The sequence below is a fragment of the Phodopus roborovskii genome, unplaced genomic scaffold (assembly GCF_943737965.1).
Source record: "Phodopus roborovskii unplaced genomic scaffold, PHOROB, whole genome shotgun sequence".
In the NCBI taxonomy this organism is placed as follows: Eukaryota; Metazoa; Chordata; class Mammalia; order Rodentia; family Cricetidae; genus Phodopus; species Phodopus roborovskii.
Genome location: NW_026126447.1, coordinates 24,561,895 through 24,581,625, shown reverse-complemented (window position 1 = coordinate 24,581,625; position 19,731 = coordinate 24,561,895). Strand labels below are relative to the sequence as shown.

At 42.8% G+C, this 19,731-nt stretch overlaps 1 protein-coding gene across 10 annotated transcripts in view; it reads left to right on the top strand.

Moving 5' to 3' along the window:
• Window positions 1-4,087: 4,087 nt before the first annotated feature.
• The window catches only part of Elavl2 (ELAV like RNA binding protein 2), a 129,809-nt gene continuing 114,165 nt past the window's right edge, over window positions 4,088-19,731 (top strand). For 6 of the 10 annotated variants that reach the window (XM_051188167.1, XM_051188166.1, XM_051188169.1 and 3 more), the window contains exon 1: window positions 6,700-7,172. In XM_051188167.1, coding sequence (XP_051044124.1) covers window positions 6,715-7,172 — 458 coding nt within the window. In that variant the 5' untranslated portion in view covers window positions 6,700-6,714. Of the gene's footprint in view, window positions 4,230-6,046; window positions 6,173-6,699; window positions 7,173-7,304; window positions 7,543-19,731 lie in introns of those variants that run through there. The other 4 variants (XM_051188170.1, XM_051188171.1, XM_051188173.1 and 1 more) reach the window with 4 other exon arrangements.

The following is a 19,731-nucleotide window of genomic DNA, read 5'->3' as shown; positions in this document are numbered from 1 at the left end:
CATCCAACGTTTCTCCACACTTCCAGCAGCTCCCCAAACTTTCTCCTTTCTGTCTCAAGTCAAAACAGGGCTGAGACTTTGGAGAGAATATCAGAGCTATCAAGACTTAATCAGAATTTGAATAACTTGAAAAAACTGTCTACTTAGTGCAAGTTTAGGTGCTGAGGATAACTCTGTTTCTTCACTATGAATTACAGTTTTTGTTGAATTTATGTAGGATGTTTGCACATAGTCTTCATTAATTGCTAGAAGTACAGAGTACCAGAATGTTCCAGGGTATGACGTGAATTTCCAAGTGAAGTCTACATCTGGATTCCATTTGTATTAAAGCAGTTGTCATTTTGTTTTATTTTTAAAAATTGGAAAGGTGAATATTGCTTATCTATTTAAAAGTTTTAAAATATAACAACTGTCTTATTTAAGCAGTAAACTCCTGTTTTAAGATATTTTCAACTTCCTGAGTAATCTAAGACTGTGTTATTTACAGAGAATATACAACATGTTGAATATAAAAACAATTTGAAAATATTTCCTCCTCTACCAGCTGAGAAAAAGCATATATACTGAATCCACAGAATTTAGTATTTTTGCATTTGAATGAACAGCTTTGCTATTTTCCATGTAATAGCTTTATTAGTTCCCACCCATAAAAAGGTATTTATGTATTTACAAAGGTAAGAATTTTCTTCAAAGTGCTACAGTTATATGAACATACAAAAACAATGTAATATCAAAGCGTGGGCATGGAGAAAATATAGTTCATTTCCTATATAATTCTGAATAAATCAAGCAGTAGTATACTTTGCCTAAATGAGATTTCTTTTCTTGCACTGAACCGGCAGGTGAAAGGAGTTATTGAAGGTATAAGACAGGAGACCCAGGCTTCTGTTAGTCAGACTTCTATTGTCAATAAGGATGCAGGCTTTCTTATATTTAGCTTTCTGGCTTCATTTCTTCAAGCTACTGTTTTTTTTCTCTCTCTCTTTCTTCTCTTAATTTTTGCCTGTAGTTTCACTTGGGAGTAGATAATAATAGTTTTTAAGTTGAAATCAAGCTCTGAGGAGCTATTATATTAAAAAGCAGGAGGTGGAAACTAGGAAATGATAATTATAAATGGTATATACATACAGGTGCAGGCCCCTTTCCCCAACCCTGGTTATTGTTATGCAAAGTGTTATAACTTAGACATAGGTTAAATGGGAGATAAACAGGTCCCCAGTTCTTTGACATTAATCATTTATTAAACTCAAGGACACTCTCAAGGAACACTGACTTACTTGCCACTTCCAAGTCATTTTGCTCTCAGACCATCTTTCTTTTTCCCCCCTGACATCCCACCTTCCTGCATCTTTAATTCTCACAAGTGCCTTCCCTCTTTTTCATTATTAAAGACAGTGACTACCAGCAAATAAACAGGTAAAATAATTTTTGAGAGAAGATAGATTACATAAGAAATGTATGTACTCTCTATGAAGTTGATGCTATCTGTCAAAGCTGAAAAATTCCATCTGGAAACCAACTAAGTTAGGTGGGTATTGTTTCTCCTTATAACTCAAGGCAAGAAAGTAACCCCACTTTCACTTAAAGGTAGACATATATATGAATAAACCTGTACTCAGCCTTCTGAATGTTAACAAAACATAAAGAAATCGTCATCCACAAAGCAAAGACACAGACATTTGGTCTCCTGGTCAAAATTTTGAATACTCAAAAAACCTTGGTAAAGGCTGAACTATCTTTAGTGTCAGCAATCCATGTGTGGCCCAAGAACTGTATTGCCAGACATGCAGAGGAGTGGCTTATTCTAGTTTATATACAGCTGCTCTTTTTACCTTCAAGCGAAGGACCTTATCTCCACTCAGTACCTATTTTTCTGTACAGGATATTTATGTTACCTCTTTCCTATTTTTGACATGAAGTAAAAGCTAATTCAAACTGTACAGCTTTATTTGAAACCAATTTTAAATTTCATTCTCATTCTAAAAGGAGAGAGAGAGAGAGAGAGAGAGAGAGAATCAACGTGCACACATTAAAACAGCAACACACACAGCTACCTAAACATCTAATTCAGATTGTACAGATTACTGGAACACAAACCAAAAAGAGGCATGCGGACAAGTAATGGGTGTAGGTTCATCCCTCTCACATCAAAGAGAGGAGCTCTCATTGACTCATACATACCGGACAGTTTACTATTATAAAGAAATATGCCCAAAGATGCAGCCGTGGGGGCAAGTAAAACGAATCTTTCGGAAGCAGAAAGACTTAAGAGGAAAAGAGATGGTGCCATATCGCAAACTCTCATAGTACAGTTCCACCCTCCCACGTTGCTCTCTCCTATCTCTTTGCTTCTTGCATTTCCCTTCGCCGCCAGTGTTAAGTGTGTACCTCCCCGCACAACTTACCTTGAAACGGGACTCCATTGAGTTCTCTAGAGTGACAGAGGTCCTTAGCCAATCGTCTAGCAGAGCTTCGCCTGGGCGGTCTCAATGGAAGCTTCTGGTCCAATCACAAACCTGGGGCGATGAGCAAGTTGCGTTGTGGCACGACTCGGCGTATACTTCCGCGCGTGCTGCCCGGGATAGGACTCTGGCAGAGCAGCTGCACACACGGCAGTGCGGAGGCAGAGAAGGGGTTGGTGATACGGTGCTATAAATCTGTGGTCCAGTCCACCTCCCTTTTAAGACGTCCTCCCCCTTTATTTCTGTTCTCACTTAGAGATGCAGCAGCTTACTCCTGTAGCGACCTACTAAAAAGCAACAAGGAGAAAGACATCGTCTTTTTGAAAAAACGTTCTTTCGTCTCTTTTCTTTGTTCCTTGGTTTGTTTTTCTTGCCCCTTTTTGTTTAGTTGAACGGCAATAGGAGGGTAGTCTCTCCGTCTTTTTAAACTCTCTTTTTTAAGTTTCCCCTCCCCTTTCATATTTTTTCACCATTTCTTTTAGCATTGGACTTTGGGGTCGAAAGCATTTCTTTTTTATTTGCTTCTTTTAAGCCGAGCACAGTTTTAGGTTTCGTGCTGTCTTAAGAGAACTATCCAGCAGCTTCTTGCTCATCCTTATTGGGAGAACTGCACCGTTACTTTAAAAACACACATACACAAAAACCTTAAGGGAGAAAGGTAAGTTTCGGTTTGGTTTCTTTAATCATTAGTTGCAGCGATGCGCTGGCAAACCCAGAAAACCTGTAAGTGAGCGGAATACAGAATGTGAAGTTAATTGCACATGTTTGCCTCATTCAAAGCGACTGCTTTGCTTTTTTTTTTTTTTTTTTTAATTTTAGAAAGACAGACTAAAAGACAGTGGACGCATGCTTAACGTATTGAATTTTTTGAAAATGTCACTGATAGAAACTTAAGTGGTAAATGTGGTCAGGATACAGCAGGGCTACAATGGGGGGGGTTAGATATCAGGGTTGAGGTTGGAAGTTCATTTCGTGGGAAGAGAGGGATAACTTGAATGTTGGGGGGAATGCATGCCTCTACTTTAGCAAAGGAATCGGAGGATTGGGGAAATCAGAAGCCTGGACTTGCTTGCAGATTAGACCAGGGGAAAAACCCCTCAGCTTAATTGCATTAACCAGATAGCATGTGCTGAGGAGATGGGTTTGCCAGATGGAATTTAGATGCTGCATCAGGCAGCGAGTTGTAGTTGACTGGAAAAAGTACATACAGCCTGAGGGCTGGGGCTGGTCTGGGGCTGGGGTGGTTAGAAGCTGTCAAAACTCATCATTGCCAGATATGAGGTCTCTTGATTCACGGATTCCAGTGATCGTAATTCAGATTTAAAAGAAGATTGCCAATTTGGGGTCGAATCTTTGAGCCTGTACCGGATATGAGATTCCCTTTGTTCAGAAAAGCGTAAATAAGATCCTTGGAGCTGTGTATGAGAAGTGGAGGCTGCTCTGGCGCCTAGCGGTGCAGGGCTCTGGGCAGTGGATTCTAAGCCCTGTCCTTGGTCCTATGTCGCGGAGCCCGCCTTCCGGGAGATGGGGACCCTCTGGCAGCCGCAAGGCATCGCAGCTACCTTGGGAGCTGAGTCGGCTGCATAGCCCTCAGCCCCTCCTCGCAGCTCCCCTTTCTCGAGTAGCTATTGTTAAAACTGATGCCTGGAGAAAGATGGTTGGGGACCAGACGCTGGGCAGACAGGCACACGCTTCATTTTAACTTTTGTGATTTCTCCGAGTGCAGGGGAAACCAGCCTGCTTTCTACCGCGAAAGAGCGAATCCGGGTAGTCGTGGGAAAGGGGGAGGATGCTCGCTGGGCAGGGAGGGCGGGGGAGGTAGTGGCGGACCGAGGTGCTGGCTTTGCCTCGGAGAAGTTTAAATTATTGGCACGAGGGGGTGTGGGTGAGTGTGTGCGTGCGAGCGCCGAGTGGTGCTCGAGATGCAAAGTATGGGGGCAAGGTATAAAGATGGCCCGGGTGGTTCATCTCTAGCTGCTCCCTACCCCACCCACACGCTGGTTGGAAAAGCCAGCACTCTGCCAGCCTCCCTTCACCCCCCCCCCGCCCGGACTCTGCCAAGGGCGTGGGGGCTAGGGATGGCAAGGTGGCAATGCCCACCTTGGAGCTCCGTGACAGACAGGACTTCTTGTGGCCATTGTTGCTTAATTTATGCCCAGCACGTTGCTACATACCCACCTATTTCACGTCTATAAAGAATTAATAGGAGAACTGTACAACTGTGGCAGATTGGAGGGTGGACACGTTTCCCATTTTCTATTTTCAAGTATCCGTTATCAAAATTGACCTCGAGATTGGTTATTTTCTCTCCTAATTACAGCTTCAGGTCTCGCTTTATTGTGTCGAGGGTGAGAAAAATAATCAGCCATTTAGTGTTTACTGTTAACACTGCTGGACTGCTGGACGGGGATGGATGTCCATGTACTTCTTCCCTGAAATGCACGGGTTCTGCCCCTTCCCCCACTCATGTACCAACATTCCATTTGGTTAAGACTAAACCTTCAATTTTTCTCCCCACCCCTATTTATTATAGGTAGTGCCAGGGTAGTAGGGGTGGGAGATTTATGTTTAATATTCTGGGCCTACTATTAACTGCAACCTAAAAAGGTAGGCTTAAAATGAAGGGGTTTGGGGGAGTACAACATAGGTGGTGGTAACCCAATAAATTGTCTTCCTAAATGCTAATCATTTCCTAAAGGTCAGGAAAAGGGTGTTTGTGTTTTGTGGGAGGAAAGGAAGGTTAGGGGTGTTTGTGCTCCAAAGATAATCATTGTAAAATGGCTTCTTAAATGGGACAGCTGAGAGATTTGTCAAAATTGAACAAACAAATCTGCAAAAAACAAAAATGTTGAATGTTTCAAAGTCATCATTTAGCAGATTAATTAAAAGGCTGTTTCCGCCTTTTATCACTGCCATTCCCGGAACCAGCCCTAGCAGACCCTTGAGTCTCAACCTTCCATGTTTTAACCAAGAGCTTGAACATTCCCTTTATAAAACTAACCAGCTTTGAGTTCTTCAGGAGAACGAAGATTGTAAGATTGTAGACAGAATTGGTTTAGTAGACTTGGAAAGTATCTGTTGAGAGAGGTCTCCTAACTTCAAGCAGACATCTTCAGAAAGTAGAGTGAAGGGCATTGGAAGGGTTTCAGGTCTAGATTAGCAAATTGGGTAGGCCTGTTTCTCCCCAACATTTCAAAACTGGCATTCTTAGCAATAATGTATGCCCGGGACAGTAATATTATAATTAACTCTTTAGAGGGAGGTCAAAGAGGCACAGACGCTTTGAGCGGTTTTCCCAGGAACCCGCACAAAGTCACTTAAGGTCATTTAATTCTAAATCTGATTTGGGGTGACATAGAAATGCTGATGTTGAATCAATTAGCTATTTCTGGTGTCCCCAACCTGGGTCTCCCAAATTGAGGATGGCCTGTCTCCATTTTGGCCATGATTGTGTTCCCTAATCTACTATGTCTGATTTTACTTCCCTTTAGTGGGTAAATTTGCCTCCGCCGCCCCCCCCCCCAGCCCTGGGTTAGAGGAGTCCTCCCTCCCTGCCCGTCGCATGGGGGCGGGGAGCGCTGGGCGCCCTTAGCGAACCTTGCTGCATCAAACCCGCATCATGTCCTTGAAGCTGTAACCTCCCATCACGTTCTTGCGGCGACTCGATCGCCCACTGTTCAGTTCTTTCCTCCTGCCTCCTGCAATTCCAGGTAGGTATGACAGGTGATGCTTTTTAATGTAGTTTTCTAGAGGGAAGGGTTAAAACCGAAACCTTTTCAATAATAGAAAAAAAATCCCAGAACGACAGGTGCTCTGGTAATTAAGCTGCCAAGCAGGTGTAAAAAACGTGCGCGGCTCTGTCTCCCAGTGCTGGGTCTGGGTCTGGGTCCAGGGCAGACGAAGGTTTTTCGGGGTAAGGGCGGCTGAGCCGGGTGAAGGGGCGGGCTGGGGACAGACAGCATTCGGACGCCCCCTCGGAGTTGGGCCTTTTCCCGGCTGGCGCGAGGGTGTTGGGAGGATGTGGTTCAAGGCAGGTGTAAGCATGGTCGAGTGCAGGATTTCCTACTTCACATCTGAAGCAGAGTATAGCACCCTGCACAGGTACTCAGGGCTTATTTAGATCTCAGATTCTGTCCAGGGAGGTGGAAAGGCGCAGCGGGGGGCGACGCTTTTAGTTTTCCGTCGAGGGACAGGGCATTTGGGCTTTGGACGAGGGGGGAAGAAAGGACCCTTAAAAAAATTCTTGAAAAACATGTATTCTCTGTGTGTATCTAGACCTACACTTGGCGCACGTACATATATCCAAAGTGATCCCTGCACCAGCCGGGGTCTCCTGGGTCACTGCTCCGAACCTCTCTCGGTGTGTCTGCAAACTTGCTCAGGCGGCCCCGGGAAGCCCAATGGAGGACGCCTGCTGGCGGGAGCCTCTGCCCCAGGGGTGGTGGAGCTGGGCACACGCGGGCCGGCGGGCGGCGTGGCGAGCTCGCCTCAGCCCCGCCTCCTGGCGCGCTGCCAGGCAAGCCCCGCCTCCCCGCCCTGCTACAAACGGCGGGACCGCGGCGCCCCAGCGTCACTGAGGCAGCAGCCGGCCGGTAGGGCGGGGTTCCGCCGTGTTCCAGTCCGCCTTCCCGCCGCCGCCAGCGTGACTCCCGTGAGCGGTGCTGACGGCCGGCGGCGCGAGCCGTGGGAGCTGCAGCCGAGCCGCAGCAGGCAAGTGTGGGGGGCGTGGGTGGGGGCGGGGACGGCCGCTCCTCTGCTGGCTCCAGCTCAGACTCCGGGGCCGGGACTCGGGTGTCCGCCGCAGCGCTAGGCAGCGTCCGGCTCGGCTCGCCTCCGCCCGAGCGCTGGTCGGTCGGGCGACAACGCCAATTGCGACCGCGGAGGTAGCGCCCTCGAAGTTCCTGCAGGGGACCGGGCGCCCGGCACCGCCCCTCCCATGGGCACGGGGCGGCGGGGGGCGGCGGGAGCGGAGCGGGCCTGGGAGCCGAGCGGGGCCGGTGGCGCCAGCCGCGTGCACGGGCGTGGACGTACTCTGCACCGCGGCGTGTAGCGCCACCGGGGAAACTGCGCCCAGACGCAGGTGAGTGCATTGGAGGGAGGGTGGGGGAGGGGGCTTCCCGCCCCAGCGCCGGCTTCCTGTGGAGCCTGCGGCTGCCTCGTGGGAGGACCCACAGCTGCTCTTCGTGCGGGAGCGCGGCGGTGGTGTCTGGCGTGTGCCCACCTGGGACGGCGTCTGGAGACTTTGGAGAGGCCACGCGGTGTGCCCGGGGTAGCGTGAGGCTGTGGGCGCTCGGGGCGGGAGCGGTGGTGATATCTTTTGCGTGTTAGGCGCAGCCGCCTGAGGTTGCAGCCGGCGATGGCATCCCGGGTCTGCGCGCTACTGGCGCGAAGCGCGGTTGCTCTGCTCCGCAGGCTTCGGCTTTAGCTAGCTTACCGGCTTTAGGTAGCTCAACGTGCTCCCGGCATTTGCTCATACATTTGCCAGGCTAAAATCTTTGAGGCCTTGGTGCAAGACTAGTGAGCGCACTGGGGAGAAGGAAGGAGCCGGGCGGACCAACCAAACTGGGTTTGCCAGCAGGTGCAGCGGTGACAATGACCAGCAGACGTTCCACAGAAAAGCCTACCAGTTAATACAGGGCTGGGGCGCAAATACCATGCCTTTAGGTGTGAGCTGAGCCTGGAGTTTTACCTGTCCAGACCATCATTTACAATTGTGTATATATTTAATATTCCATATTTATGATGAAAACTTCCACCTTCTGTCTTCTCTTTACATTTTCTGAAATTGTGGAAAAAGGAGGAATTGCTACCAGTTATGTGCTTTCTTTTAATTCCTTCCCCCAAAGAACGGGGTTTAGCACTGCGGAGATAGAATACCTTCCGCAAGGACAAAAGAGCCCTAAAAACAGTTTTTCTTTCAATCTTATCCTTAATAATATTTTCTGTCTTCACAAAAACGTAGCCCAGTGTCAAAACTTAAGGCAAAAAGTGCCAGTTGTGGGTGTTTTTCCCATTTGAAGCCTGCCTGTTCAGTTGCCTTAGAACGCAGCTTCGTCTAGAATCATTTGTCCAGATTCCTCGAGTTTCAGACTTGTGCTAGGTGGTAGAAGCTGACCTGGAGTGTCCATTTTGGTGAACAGGTGTAAAGCTCTCCTGGATCTGTATCTTCTTTCTCATCTGGTGCTTTGGGAATGCAAATGGAGACAGTTTGCTGGGTGGTTCTGAGTATTCCTGTATTTCTTTTCCAGCTATTGGTGGGGGGGGGGGTGTAGAAACAATCCATAAAGAAACACATTCCTTTCATTCCACCAACCGCCCCCCCCTTTCCTTCTTTGTGTTCTTTTATTAAAACTGTCTTCTTACTGCCTATTTCAGTGACTGTCTTGTCACTTACAAGGTGTGAGGGAATTTTTGTTTGTTTTTTTTTTTCCCCCTTTCAAAGATGGAAGCTTAAGTGTTTAGTCTCTAGTTTCCCATCAGGCAGGTCTCTAAGTGTTTCCTCCTCAGTTTAGTTAGTGCGTGGACGTTGGGAATTAAGCCTGGCTACCATTGAAGCTGCTCACACTACTTGTGTCTAATATCCAGTCCTGGTCAGTGTCCACCAGCCCACCTGTTCAGCTTGGGAACCTCTTTTACTTACTTAGGCCCAAGATGTGCCATATCGTTGGAATTCTGAATCGATTTTGAGTTTTGGTTAGTGGTTTCTCTCCACAAAGTTTAGTTCCAGATTTTGTGGTTTTTAATTAAAACTCCATGTCTAGTAGGTTAAGGGAGAGCTGAGCTGGAAGCCACAATTTCTCTGCTCTAATCCTTGCAGTAGTCGCTGTTCTCTCCATGGACAGATAGTTTTGGCTGAACCTAGAAACTACCCTCAGCTATTGGTGCTTTTCTTGTTCACATAAATATATATATAATAAATTTTTTTCTTTTCCATTTTCTCTTCTAGAAGCAAGTCCCAAGTTCTCTTAAAGGACACAGCAGAGCCATCCAGAATACTCTGACTGCTAAGTTACAATTGAATGTTTCTTTTGACTTGAAATTTTTTTTTTTTTTTTTTAACCAGCGACATTTTTCTGGTGTTGTTTGCATGATATAAAAGCACCATAACCACAGTGGTGAATTATCCTTAGTCTCTTCCACCCCAAAGGCCCATGTACTCTGAAATACACTGGTCATTTTTAATTGCTTGTCTGCCTGGTAGTGTCAGTTCCTTGGCTCTCACTTGAGATCTTATTAAGTCTACCACATTGTCACATTTTTTATTAGCACCTTTATTGCCCATGATATTTATTTGGAAGAGAGAGAAATTGGAGAGCTGCTACCCTGATTAGGTTACTGTTCTGTGTGCATTGAGTGGGGTGGGATGCTTCTGTATAGGTGAGGTTACCTTGGGTGTAAATGTTATACTGCCCTTCAGAAAAACACATGCCTTGCCGTTAGTCTGCCTCAGTTCTTCCTGTTGCCCTGGATCTTCAACTGGACATGCTACATTTTGGATGGTTTTGTTTTTAATTTAGTATGGTACTTTGTTTATAGTAGGGCTGCCTTATGTACTCCGGGATCTGAACAGTTTTATAACTTTTCCCTACTTGCCTTAGACTCTTGAAATTAAGAATTTTTGAATAAGGGCACCCTGTTTTCATTTTGTGTTGGGACCTACAGGTTAGCTTATCCTTGTTTGGTACTTGATTTGTGTGGTCATTTTGTTGATAAATAACTATATGCAGGCTCTTCGTACTTATTGGGATGCTGCACCCTGCTCTGGAGGACACAAAATATATTGATTGTTCATTTGTGTGGGCCATTGTCATTTGCTAATGGTACTCATTCAATCCATGTGTTATGGTGTACTGACAAATCTGTTATTGTATCTTCTAATATGCAACAATTGTGTATTTAACTTTTTTCAAGATGCTGGCTGGCTAATTGATTAGCAAATGTAAATTGAAGCAGAAACGGAGGCGTATAGAAGCTTGAAAAAAACAATGTTTTATGTGCATGAAAAAATGTTTTAATGTAGGTTTAAATGATAGCTTTCAGAATCAATAGTAGAATAATTAGTGTTTAGGAAAATTAACAGATCTGAGTTTTAGCTTGGTCATGTACTTCATAACTTTCACCGTAGTAAGTAAGGTCACTAGGAAATTTCTAATTTCGAGGGAAAATTCCCTGTGTCTTTAACCAGTCCTATGAGCCAAAACCAAAGGCAGTCCTTGTGTGGCAACGCTGTGGTAGGTGTATTTTCCTCCTACCCGATATGGATTCTACGCTTCTGGACATTGATATTTATAAAAATAACCTGCTTTTGGACGGGGTGTGACCTTCTCAACTAGTGTATGATGCTGTGAATGCACCCGTTTTACCGACGCTCTTAACTCCGTGTTTCCTTTCTGATTGTGGAATGACAGTTACCTAGAAGGATAGGGACTTTGGGAAGGAATGTGACATGGAAGACATCCAAGAAGGTCATAAGAATAAGTGTCATGGTATTAAGAAGAAGTCAGTTTATAGTTTATCTCATTTACAACAAATTAACTATGGTGTTTTTTTTTTTTATCTTTTTTTAAAGTGTAAAGTTTCCTGTTGTATATCTGTATTTCCAAGATGGTGCCATTTTAAGAGTAAATTTGACAGGAAGCTTCTGTTTCCTACTTAATAAAAATTCTTAGTTTAAAAAAAAATGACAATTTTTTTACTCAGTAAATTTGTGTTTAAAGTGTAAATGATTTTTACAGAGTACTGATTTTGTCTTAGTGCCATGTATGTACAATTTGAATTTATAGGTGGAGTTATTTGTGTTTCTTCCTAGTCCAGTGTAATAGTGATAGATTCTCTAACTTAAAAAGTTTGTTTCAAAAAATTAATTTAAAAAAAATGGAGAAAGAAAGTTGAAACAGATTAGATAATTTTTTGTTTTGTTTTGATTTGTTTTGTTTCTTGAGATAGGATTTCTCTGTGTAACCCTGGTTGTCGTGAAACTTGTTCTAGAGATATCCACCTGTCTCTGCCTCCCAAGTTCTGGGATTAAAAGTGTGTGTACCACCACCACCAGGCCTTTTCATTTTTTTTTTTTTTAATTGTGGAGAAGAAGTGTAAAAAAAAAAAAAAGGAAATTTATATTCTAATTAACTGTTCTTTTTCTTGATAGTTCTGTTGCTATGGGATGTCCATTATTCTAACAGCTTTAAAAACTGTGTTAGTGGAATATCACCACTCTATTTCTGTAAACATCAGGCAGGTAAACTGTTTATTCAAGATGGAATTTTATTCAGTTTTATTTCACTTTCTTTGAGCCATGGTCAAAGGCACTTTAAAGTTTCACTAGACACTTTCTTGACTGATTTTACTTAGAGCAAAGGATACTGGCTGCTTTGTGTAATGTTTTGCTTTTCTATATCTCCTTATTGTGGAGTGTATAAAATGTACACACATTTAATCCCATCAGTCAGGAGGCAGACGCAGGCAGTGAGTTCTAGCACAGCCAGGACTACACAGAGAACCCCAATTGGGAAAACAAAACAAAACAAAAAATGGCAACGTGTTAATATTTAGGATCTGTGCATCTGGGAACATTTGACAAAAGCTTGTAGAACTGACCTGTGTTAGTATTAGAGAAATGTACACAAACAGAAAATTCCATAAGCATTTTTACCTTCTTTCCCCACGGAGCAAAGATTATTGAAATGAGATTATTAGAATTTGGAAGACAGGGTTTTAGAAATTGGAGTTGCAGTACTCTGACAAGATTTAACTAAGAGTTTATCTCTAGTTGAGTTATCCCTGTTGGCCTATAACTTTCTTGGAGAATGGCTCCAACCAAGCCTGGCTGTTTCCTCATAGTTTGTTTTAGGACCCGTCCTGGTTTTATAAATAAATAGCACACATGCAAGGCCTCCTTGGCACAGTGTTGCCAGCTTTCTGCTGAGTTGCTTTACCTCAATAGGTTTTGTCACTTAAGCTTGAATTCTTAATTTAGCAGAGCCAGGTGGAAAATACTAGGCTTGAGTGCAGATGTTTCCAGTGTTTGATTTAAGCTTAGTTGCTTGTCCTGGTTCTCTTCACTTTCCTCACCTCAAGGACCAAACACAGATGAGCACATTGATGTTGACTACAGCGTTTACTGAATTGTAAAAGTAGTAATAGAGGGTCTCTGTAGGTTAGTTTTACATACTTTTGGCTGTCATTGTGTTGTTTATGAACCCTCTTTTAAATGATGCATTGTGTCTGTCTTTGGTACTTGGTGTCACCTGTGTTTATAGTACTGGTAACACTCTCTACATTTAGAGCTGTATAACACACCACTGTATGTTTATTTTTTTCCCCCATGGAAGAGAAGAAAAAACAAAAGCTCCAGCAATGTGTTTATGACTTGAATATTTCAGTATGGACTGTAATATGAATATATTGCTAATGAGCATGGAAGAGAAGTTTAATGTATTTTCCCCTGAAAATATAAATACTGCTAAAAGATGAAATGTTTTAGATGAGATGAGAATTTAGCTAGCTAATTATTTCAGGAATTTAAATTTTAAAATTTATATTCCCCATCTTTCAGTGAGAAATCAAATTGTTAAACGAGCATTTTTATTAAAATAGTCAGTGAATTTTTTCCCTGATTTGCATTTGACTTGCTTTCTTCCTGGAAGTCTGTTTTCCTACATCACAAAGTGGGGTTTATGGGGGACATTTGCTGTTTTGGTTCCTTGCTCCACCCAAGTGACAAGCCATTGATGGATGCTCTGCCAAGTAAGTTATTGGAAATTGCTCTCTAGCTCTGTTTTTAAAGGATGCTGAGAACTTTTTTTATTCTTCAGGCATCATTTATATATATATCAGAAGTACAAGGGGTATTTCTCAATGCAAATAAATCATAGTGCATTTGAAAATAAACTAAGCAAATTTTGGATAAGGCAGGGAAAATATTCCTGGAACTGATCACACTTTGTCTTCTTTCTTCAAACTACTTTTCAAAATAGAAGTGTGACTTTTCTGTTTCAGTGGCTGTTTTACTGTTGGGCCTCTGGTGACATGGTGTGGGAGGGTCACCTACTTTTATTGTAGAGCACACCAGAATTTGTAACATTCATAATTCGTTGTGGGTTGAACACATTTTATCTTCCATGTAAAGTATATTCCATATGAGTTTACTCAACCCTACTTTCCTTCCTAGGTTTGACTTACCGGTTTTGTTTTTTTGTTTGTTTTGTTTTGTTTTTTGCTTAGAACCTAGGTGTTCTTTTAGGCCTATGAAGGACTCAGCCTATTTTCAAATCCCAAGTCATCAGGATTTTTTTCTTCCTACCATCTTTTCCATAGTGTGAAATGAAGCTGAATCAGCCACACCCTTCCTCTGTGCTCTCAGACCCCTGTGCATTAGCACCTGTCCCTTATTTATACTTTTGAGCCTTGCTCTAGTTTTCCTTTGAGCTTCTTAATCTCAGACAGGGTCAGATGACACTGATTTGTTCCTTTATTGTCTTCTCTTGCTTGTACCTTGTACTTTTTCATCACCTTTGATGGATGTTCTTACATTTCAATCATTGCAGAATATCTTCGGTGATGAAATGAATGAATCTTTGCTGTGAGAAAGAAATGCATGTGGATGCTTGTTCCACACAGTGGTCATAGGCAGGTATGGCCTACAGCTGTTTAATTTGGACTGAACTCTATTTTTTGTGTTTTTAGTTTTTTTTTTTTCTTTTGTGTATATGGGTGCTCTACTTACATGTATTCATGCATGACAGAAGAGAGATGTGGTTGCTGGGAACTGAACTCAGAACCTCTAGAAGAGCAGCCAGTGCTTTTAACCACTGAGCTATCTCTCCAGCCCCCTATTTTTATTTTTTTATTTTTTTTTTTTTGAGTTTTTATACAGGGTTTCTCTGTGGCCCTGGCTGTCCTGGAACTCCTGTTCTGCTGACCAGACTGGCTTTGATTGTAGAGATCCAAGCCTGCTTCTGCCCCATGGGTGTTGGGAACAGAAGACTTCAATATTATCTTCCCACTGTTGTTGCTGTCTTTTTTTTTTTTTTTTTTTTTTTTTTTATAAATAAGATCTCATGTATTCCAGAAAGATTTCAAACTTTCTGGGTAGGCAAGGATGACCTTGAACATCTTGGTCCTCCTCCCTTCTGAAATGCTGGGATTGTAAATGGTGCTACCGGATGTATATTCTGGATAGACAATCTTCCAGCTGAGTTGCACTCCCAGGCCATGAACTTTTAAAAGTTGTGCGTCATCATCTCATCAACATCATCATCTTCGTCATCATCATTGTTATCGTCATAGTGATTATTATTATTTGAGTTTGTAAATATCACATGCAGGCCTATAGCCATATTATTGCCTCATGGAAAGTTGAAGGGACCCAGTAGCATGGCCCACAGCTGTCAACTATACTCTGAAGAGTAAACACGATACTGTTGATTTGGGGATATGTCGCTGTCACTCCCTGCCCTTTGCAGATGTTTGAGGTTGTGACTGACACTCCAGCTCCAGGAGCCATGGGGTTTAGGAAGTTGACTCACATGTAAAGATTTTGTATTCTTTTGCAGTACATTAGATTCATTACAAATTTAGATCTTCGGTTAGAGAAACCCTGTTTTAGTCTCTTCTGCTAACTTTGGGTTGAAAGACAACCTCTCTTTGAGTAGGTGTGCTTCTTTCTTCCACTGTCTCCTTCTTCCCTCCAGTGCTTTTAGAACTTGGAACCCTCTTGCCGGATGCTTGCCTCTCTCTATATTTTTAAAGATATTTTGGGGTCAGCAAAAGATTCCTGGTGTTGGGAAAACTAATAGGGATGTTATGAGCCATTTAAAAACAGACTCCTGGCCCCCTGCTAGCCTCATTGCTGACGGTGTCAGCTTAGAAAAGACATTTCTCCTCTCACATGGCTTCAAAAAGAGCTGATTGGACAGGCTGCCAGGTGTGCGGTGGTTTATGTGTGTTCCTCTCCCTTCCTTGCCTTATTCTTTTCAGCCTTCGGCCCTTTCTCCCCCTCTTTAGAAACAGCAGGGCACCTTTGGTGTGCTCTCTCCCATGTGTGCAGTAGAGCAAGCTGATGTGCCAGCAGAAGTAGCAAGAGGTGCCACGTGTCATGTTTGGACCAATGCTGTAATTTTATTTTACAATAAAGAAGGGGGATATTATTAATCTACTCCTGAGCATAATAGCACGATTTGAATAGCAGAGAGCAACTTTGGTGTGTGTTAATGTCTAGTGAGATGAATGCAGATGAATGCTAAGTAGGTAGGAAATGTCAGTGTAGAGCCTTCCTTTTGGTGACTTTAAGCACTTATATTTCTAGTTAACTTTTTGTTCAGCCTGGCAAACAGATATGAAGACCTATTCTATCAAGCCAGCATTAATGCAGCTCCTGAGGATGAACAATGCCCACAAAGCCCTGCTCTCCTGGCAGCCACTTGAGCGAGGCCAGTTATAACGATGAATCAGAGTGTGTCCCTGTGTTGAACATCTTAGAAAAACTCTTCAGAATAATAGGAGCTTAATGCTGGCAGTTTTAAAAATTGGCACAGCCTACATGGCCCAGCTAATTTTTTGATGTTATTTTGAGTGTGAACAGAAGAATATCTTTAAAAATGACTTTTGCATTAATGGTATTTATTTTTCATTTAATATATATATATATATATATATATATATATATATATATATATAACGTTTGAGAGGCATTTAAGTCTTAATTAGCTAGATTCCGTGGTGACCTGATTCCAGAGATGAAAATGTTGCTTGTGTTTGATCTTTTCTATAGTGCATAGTTGAGATGCCTGCAGGGGGTCTTGGCCAGTGTGTGCCAGTGAAGAATTGGGAATAGGTTTAACACCTCCTACTCCAAACAAAAACAAAAACCACAGAGGGTGTTTTATCTCTCCTAAGGAAGGTGGGAGTGAATCTCACTGCAGTGAATGAGTTGGGAGTTGGTGGTTAGTCTATACTCTGTACCTTTATAAAGTGCATCTGAAGTTTGTGTCTGTTTTTATATTTGCAGAATACTCAGAAGCCAGGAAGGTTGTGTAATACTTTGTGCCATCACATTACCAAGTACCCGATACCAATAGCTTTGCAGAAACTCATACACTGTTCTTTAACCAGCTGCTTAAGGAGAACAGACAGGAAAAGCTAATTAATATTAAACCCCACAATCTAATGACCTTAGGGTAGAAACTGAGTGTTTGAGAAGTTGGGAGAAGAGATTTATCTTTGTGTTCTGGGCATCAGATTCTTGTACACTTATTAGGGACAGACATGGGGCTTTTTCCAGTCAGTTTAGTTTATGCAGTTACTGATTTTGGCCCGCCCTTCATCCTTTTCTATGCTTTTGTTCCTTTTGATTCTCTGTTGTGTGACTGTTTACTGATTTGCTAAGTGCTCTGTCATAGGTGGAAAATATTTACGAAAGACCTGCCATATTTTAAGTTGTGGCTGCAGAGAGATGCTGAGAATGTCTGATTCTACTGTTGGCTCAGAAGAATGGGTCTGAAGCCCAACTTTCTCCAGTTTTAGTCTCTTAGTAGCATTATGTACCACAACTTTCTTTGGTAAATAGCTTATTTTTCTTTTGTTTTTAAACCAGCTCCTTTCAAGTGTGTGTGTTATAACAGCATTTTGCAATCTGTTCTCTCCTTTCCACTTTTCCATAGGTTTTCAGATAGAGTTCACATCACCAGGCTTGCACCATAGCTGGCTAGTTCCTCTGCCTGCTGAAACTCACTGGCCCACAGTTGTTTTTCCAAAACTCTCATGTTTGGTTTTTTGATTCTTTTTTAAGGCCTTTAGTTTCAAGGTCAAGAGACAATAAATAGGTTAAATGCTTACACGTTTTATGGAGGAGATATTTGCACGTCCTTTTGTCTTTCTCTTGCCCTATCTTCCAGGAGCAAGTGTGTGCCATATAGCTGCTCGGCTGCTTGTCGTCTTCTATTGTGTTTTTTTTTTTTGTTTTTGTTTTTGTTTTTGTTTTTTTCCTTTTGGTGTCTTCCAGTCTGTTTGTGACCATTCTGTAGTAATGGCCCTTATATGTCCATATTTCATTCTGAAAGCAGGTTGAAGAGTCCTATGTCAGTCACCTTCTTGGCTTACTGGGAAGGTTTATTCCCTCCTTGGAAGCTGGTTTTTGAGGGAATACTTTGTATTCTTGCTTGTTGTTTTCTGGCACCATCACCCATGTTTGACTGACTGAGAAACATTGTTCTGTGGATAGTCCCTGGGCCGTCAACATCACAAACAACATAGTTTTTAGGGTGTGGAAATAGCAAAGATAACCTGCCTTGTTTTTTGCCATATACCTGCTTTATAGCCTGCCTCTTAGAGAACAGAGAAGACTCAGCCAAATTGTTAGTGTATTGAGAGATGGGCAGCAGGTGACTATCTGTGTATGCTTTATGACTCTTACCAAGGGAGAGCTCCTGGCATAGCCTAGCAGCAGTGGAATGCCCCTAGTTCAGTCACCAGCACAGTGACAAAATAAACAAAATTATCTATTCTAGATTAAAAGAAAAAAAAAAAAGGAAGACAACACTCTGCAACCATCAATTAAAAGGTAGTTAGCCATAGAAATTGTTGGAGTCTGGAGGTGAGGGAATGTTTGCTTCCAAGCAGTGATGACATGGTGTGGAGCCTTGTCACTTCTCTGTAGGACAGAGACGTGTGAGGCTCCAAGAAAGCAGTGTAGGAGCAGGAAGGACTACTCCTGCTGACTCCCAAGTCCTGTGCCTTTTTCCTCCTGGTGCTCCAGTGAAGCACCTCTGGCAGTCCTGCTGGCTCCAGTGCCTGAGGCCATGCATGCACAGGCAGCTTTAAAGCTTGCAGACTATTCGCTTCTGCTCTGAGTGTTTGTGATAAAATGGGTCACCGGCAGCAGTTGTAGCTCATCTTCATCCTGATTGTTGGGTTCCTCAGTGGTGGGCCAGCTGTCCCAAGCTTATGTTTTTGTGAAGGGCCATTCTGGTCTCTGCAGCAATTCAAAGGACAATGACCACAACCTGTTCTTTAGGGCCAGGCTTCTACCCAGGCTTATGTTAGGTCTGAGACTAGGTGACTGCTGGAAGCGATTCCTTTGCAGGCTGCTCTCTTCCTGGTGCCAGCTGGCAATCTTGACTTGCAGAATTACTTTTTGGAACTGTATGAAGTAAGGATATGACTTGTTTTCTATAAGTGAGGGAATGAAGACATCATCTGCAGACTTATTTTTGGATGCTGTTAAGATCAAGAAAGAAGATTGAGACACCGTAGGTTGTATTTCCAATGAGAGCATGTTCATGCGTTCATCTAACCCCTGGTCCTTGGAGTACAGATTCCTTGGGGCCTGATCTTTTAAGCTTGCTACTTTTGTGAAACAAATGATTCTAAATCTGGTGGGCTTTTTAGAAATATCAAGTGTTTTGATTTCAAGAAAGATAAAAAAAGAATCAGGTTTTCAGGTTGGATGTTCAATAAAATACAGGCTGTCCAAACATGAACCAAGAAAAACATCCCTGAGATAAGAGACTCTGAGTCTCTTCTTTCCAGGAAGTATCAAGGTCACCTTTGCGTTTCTTCGGCTTCATGGGCTAAGGCGTTGGTGATGGTGATTGGGAAAGAATGCAGATTCAACACAATCTGTTTTCACCCTTTGTTTATCATAAAAGTTCAGGATACATTGCCAGATTTGTGTAACCTCCAAGTTAAGAATGCAGAGAATATAGAGAAAAAAAAGATGATAGGGCTTTTGAGTATTAATCAAGAATGTTTCAATTGCATTTGTATCAGAATTTTGAGTCCCTATAGAAATTTTAGCAAAAATGCTACTTTAGCTAATTCTGTTTTACATCATGTTTGAGGCTCAAAAATGTCCATTGATGTGATTTTTATGCCCTGCCCTCCACCCAAAGCTGTGAATTGAGAAGTGGAAGTAGATGCAGGCTGACATGCTTTTGATTTTCTAGAGCTGAATATATCTTATTAGAATATACCTGTTACTTTATTAGGATGTCTACCTTCTAGAATATACCTGTTATTTGTGTGTGCTATGTGAACCTAGGGTCAACATAAGTAAATAAGGTCATCAGGGTGCCTCTGGCATAACATTGGCCCAACAGGCGGTGCAGGAAGGCACAGAACAGAGCCAGCAGCAGGTCCTGCATAGGATGCGCCACATGGCCCAGCTTAACTTAGGACAGCACAAGATGAAGCAGAAGTTAAAACAGTTGTTGAAAATTTAAAGATGGGTGGGCTTTCTTTCTATTAGGATATGGCAGCTTTGCTTCCTTCT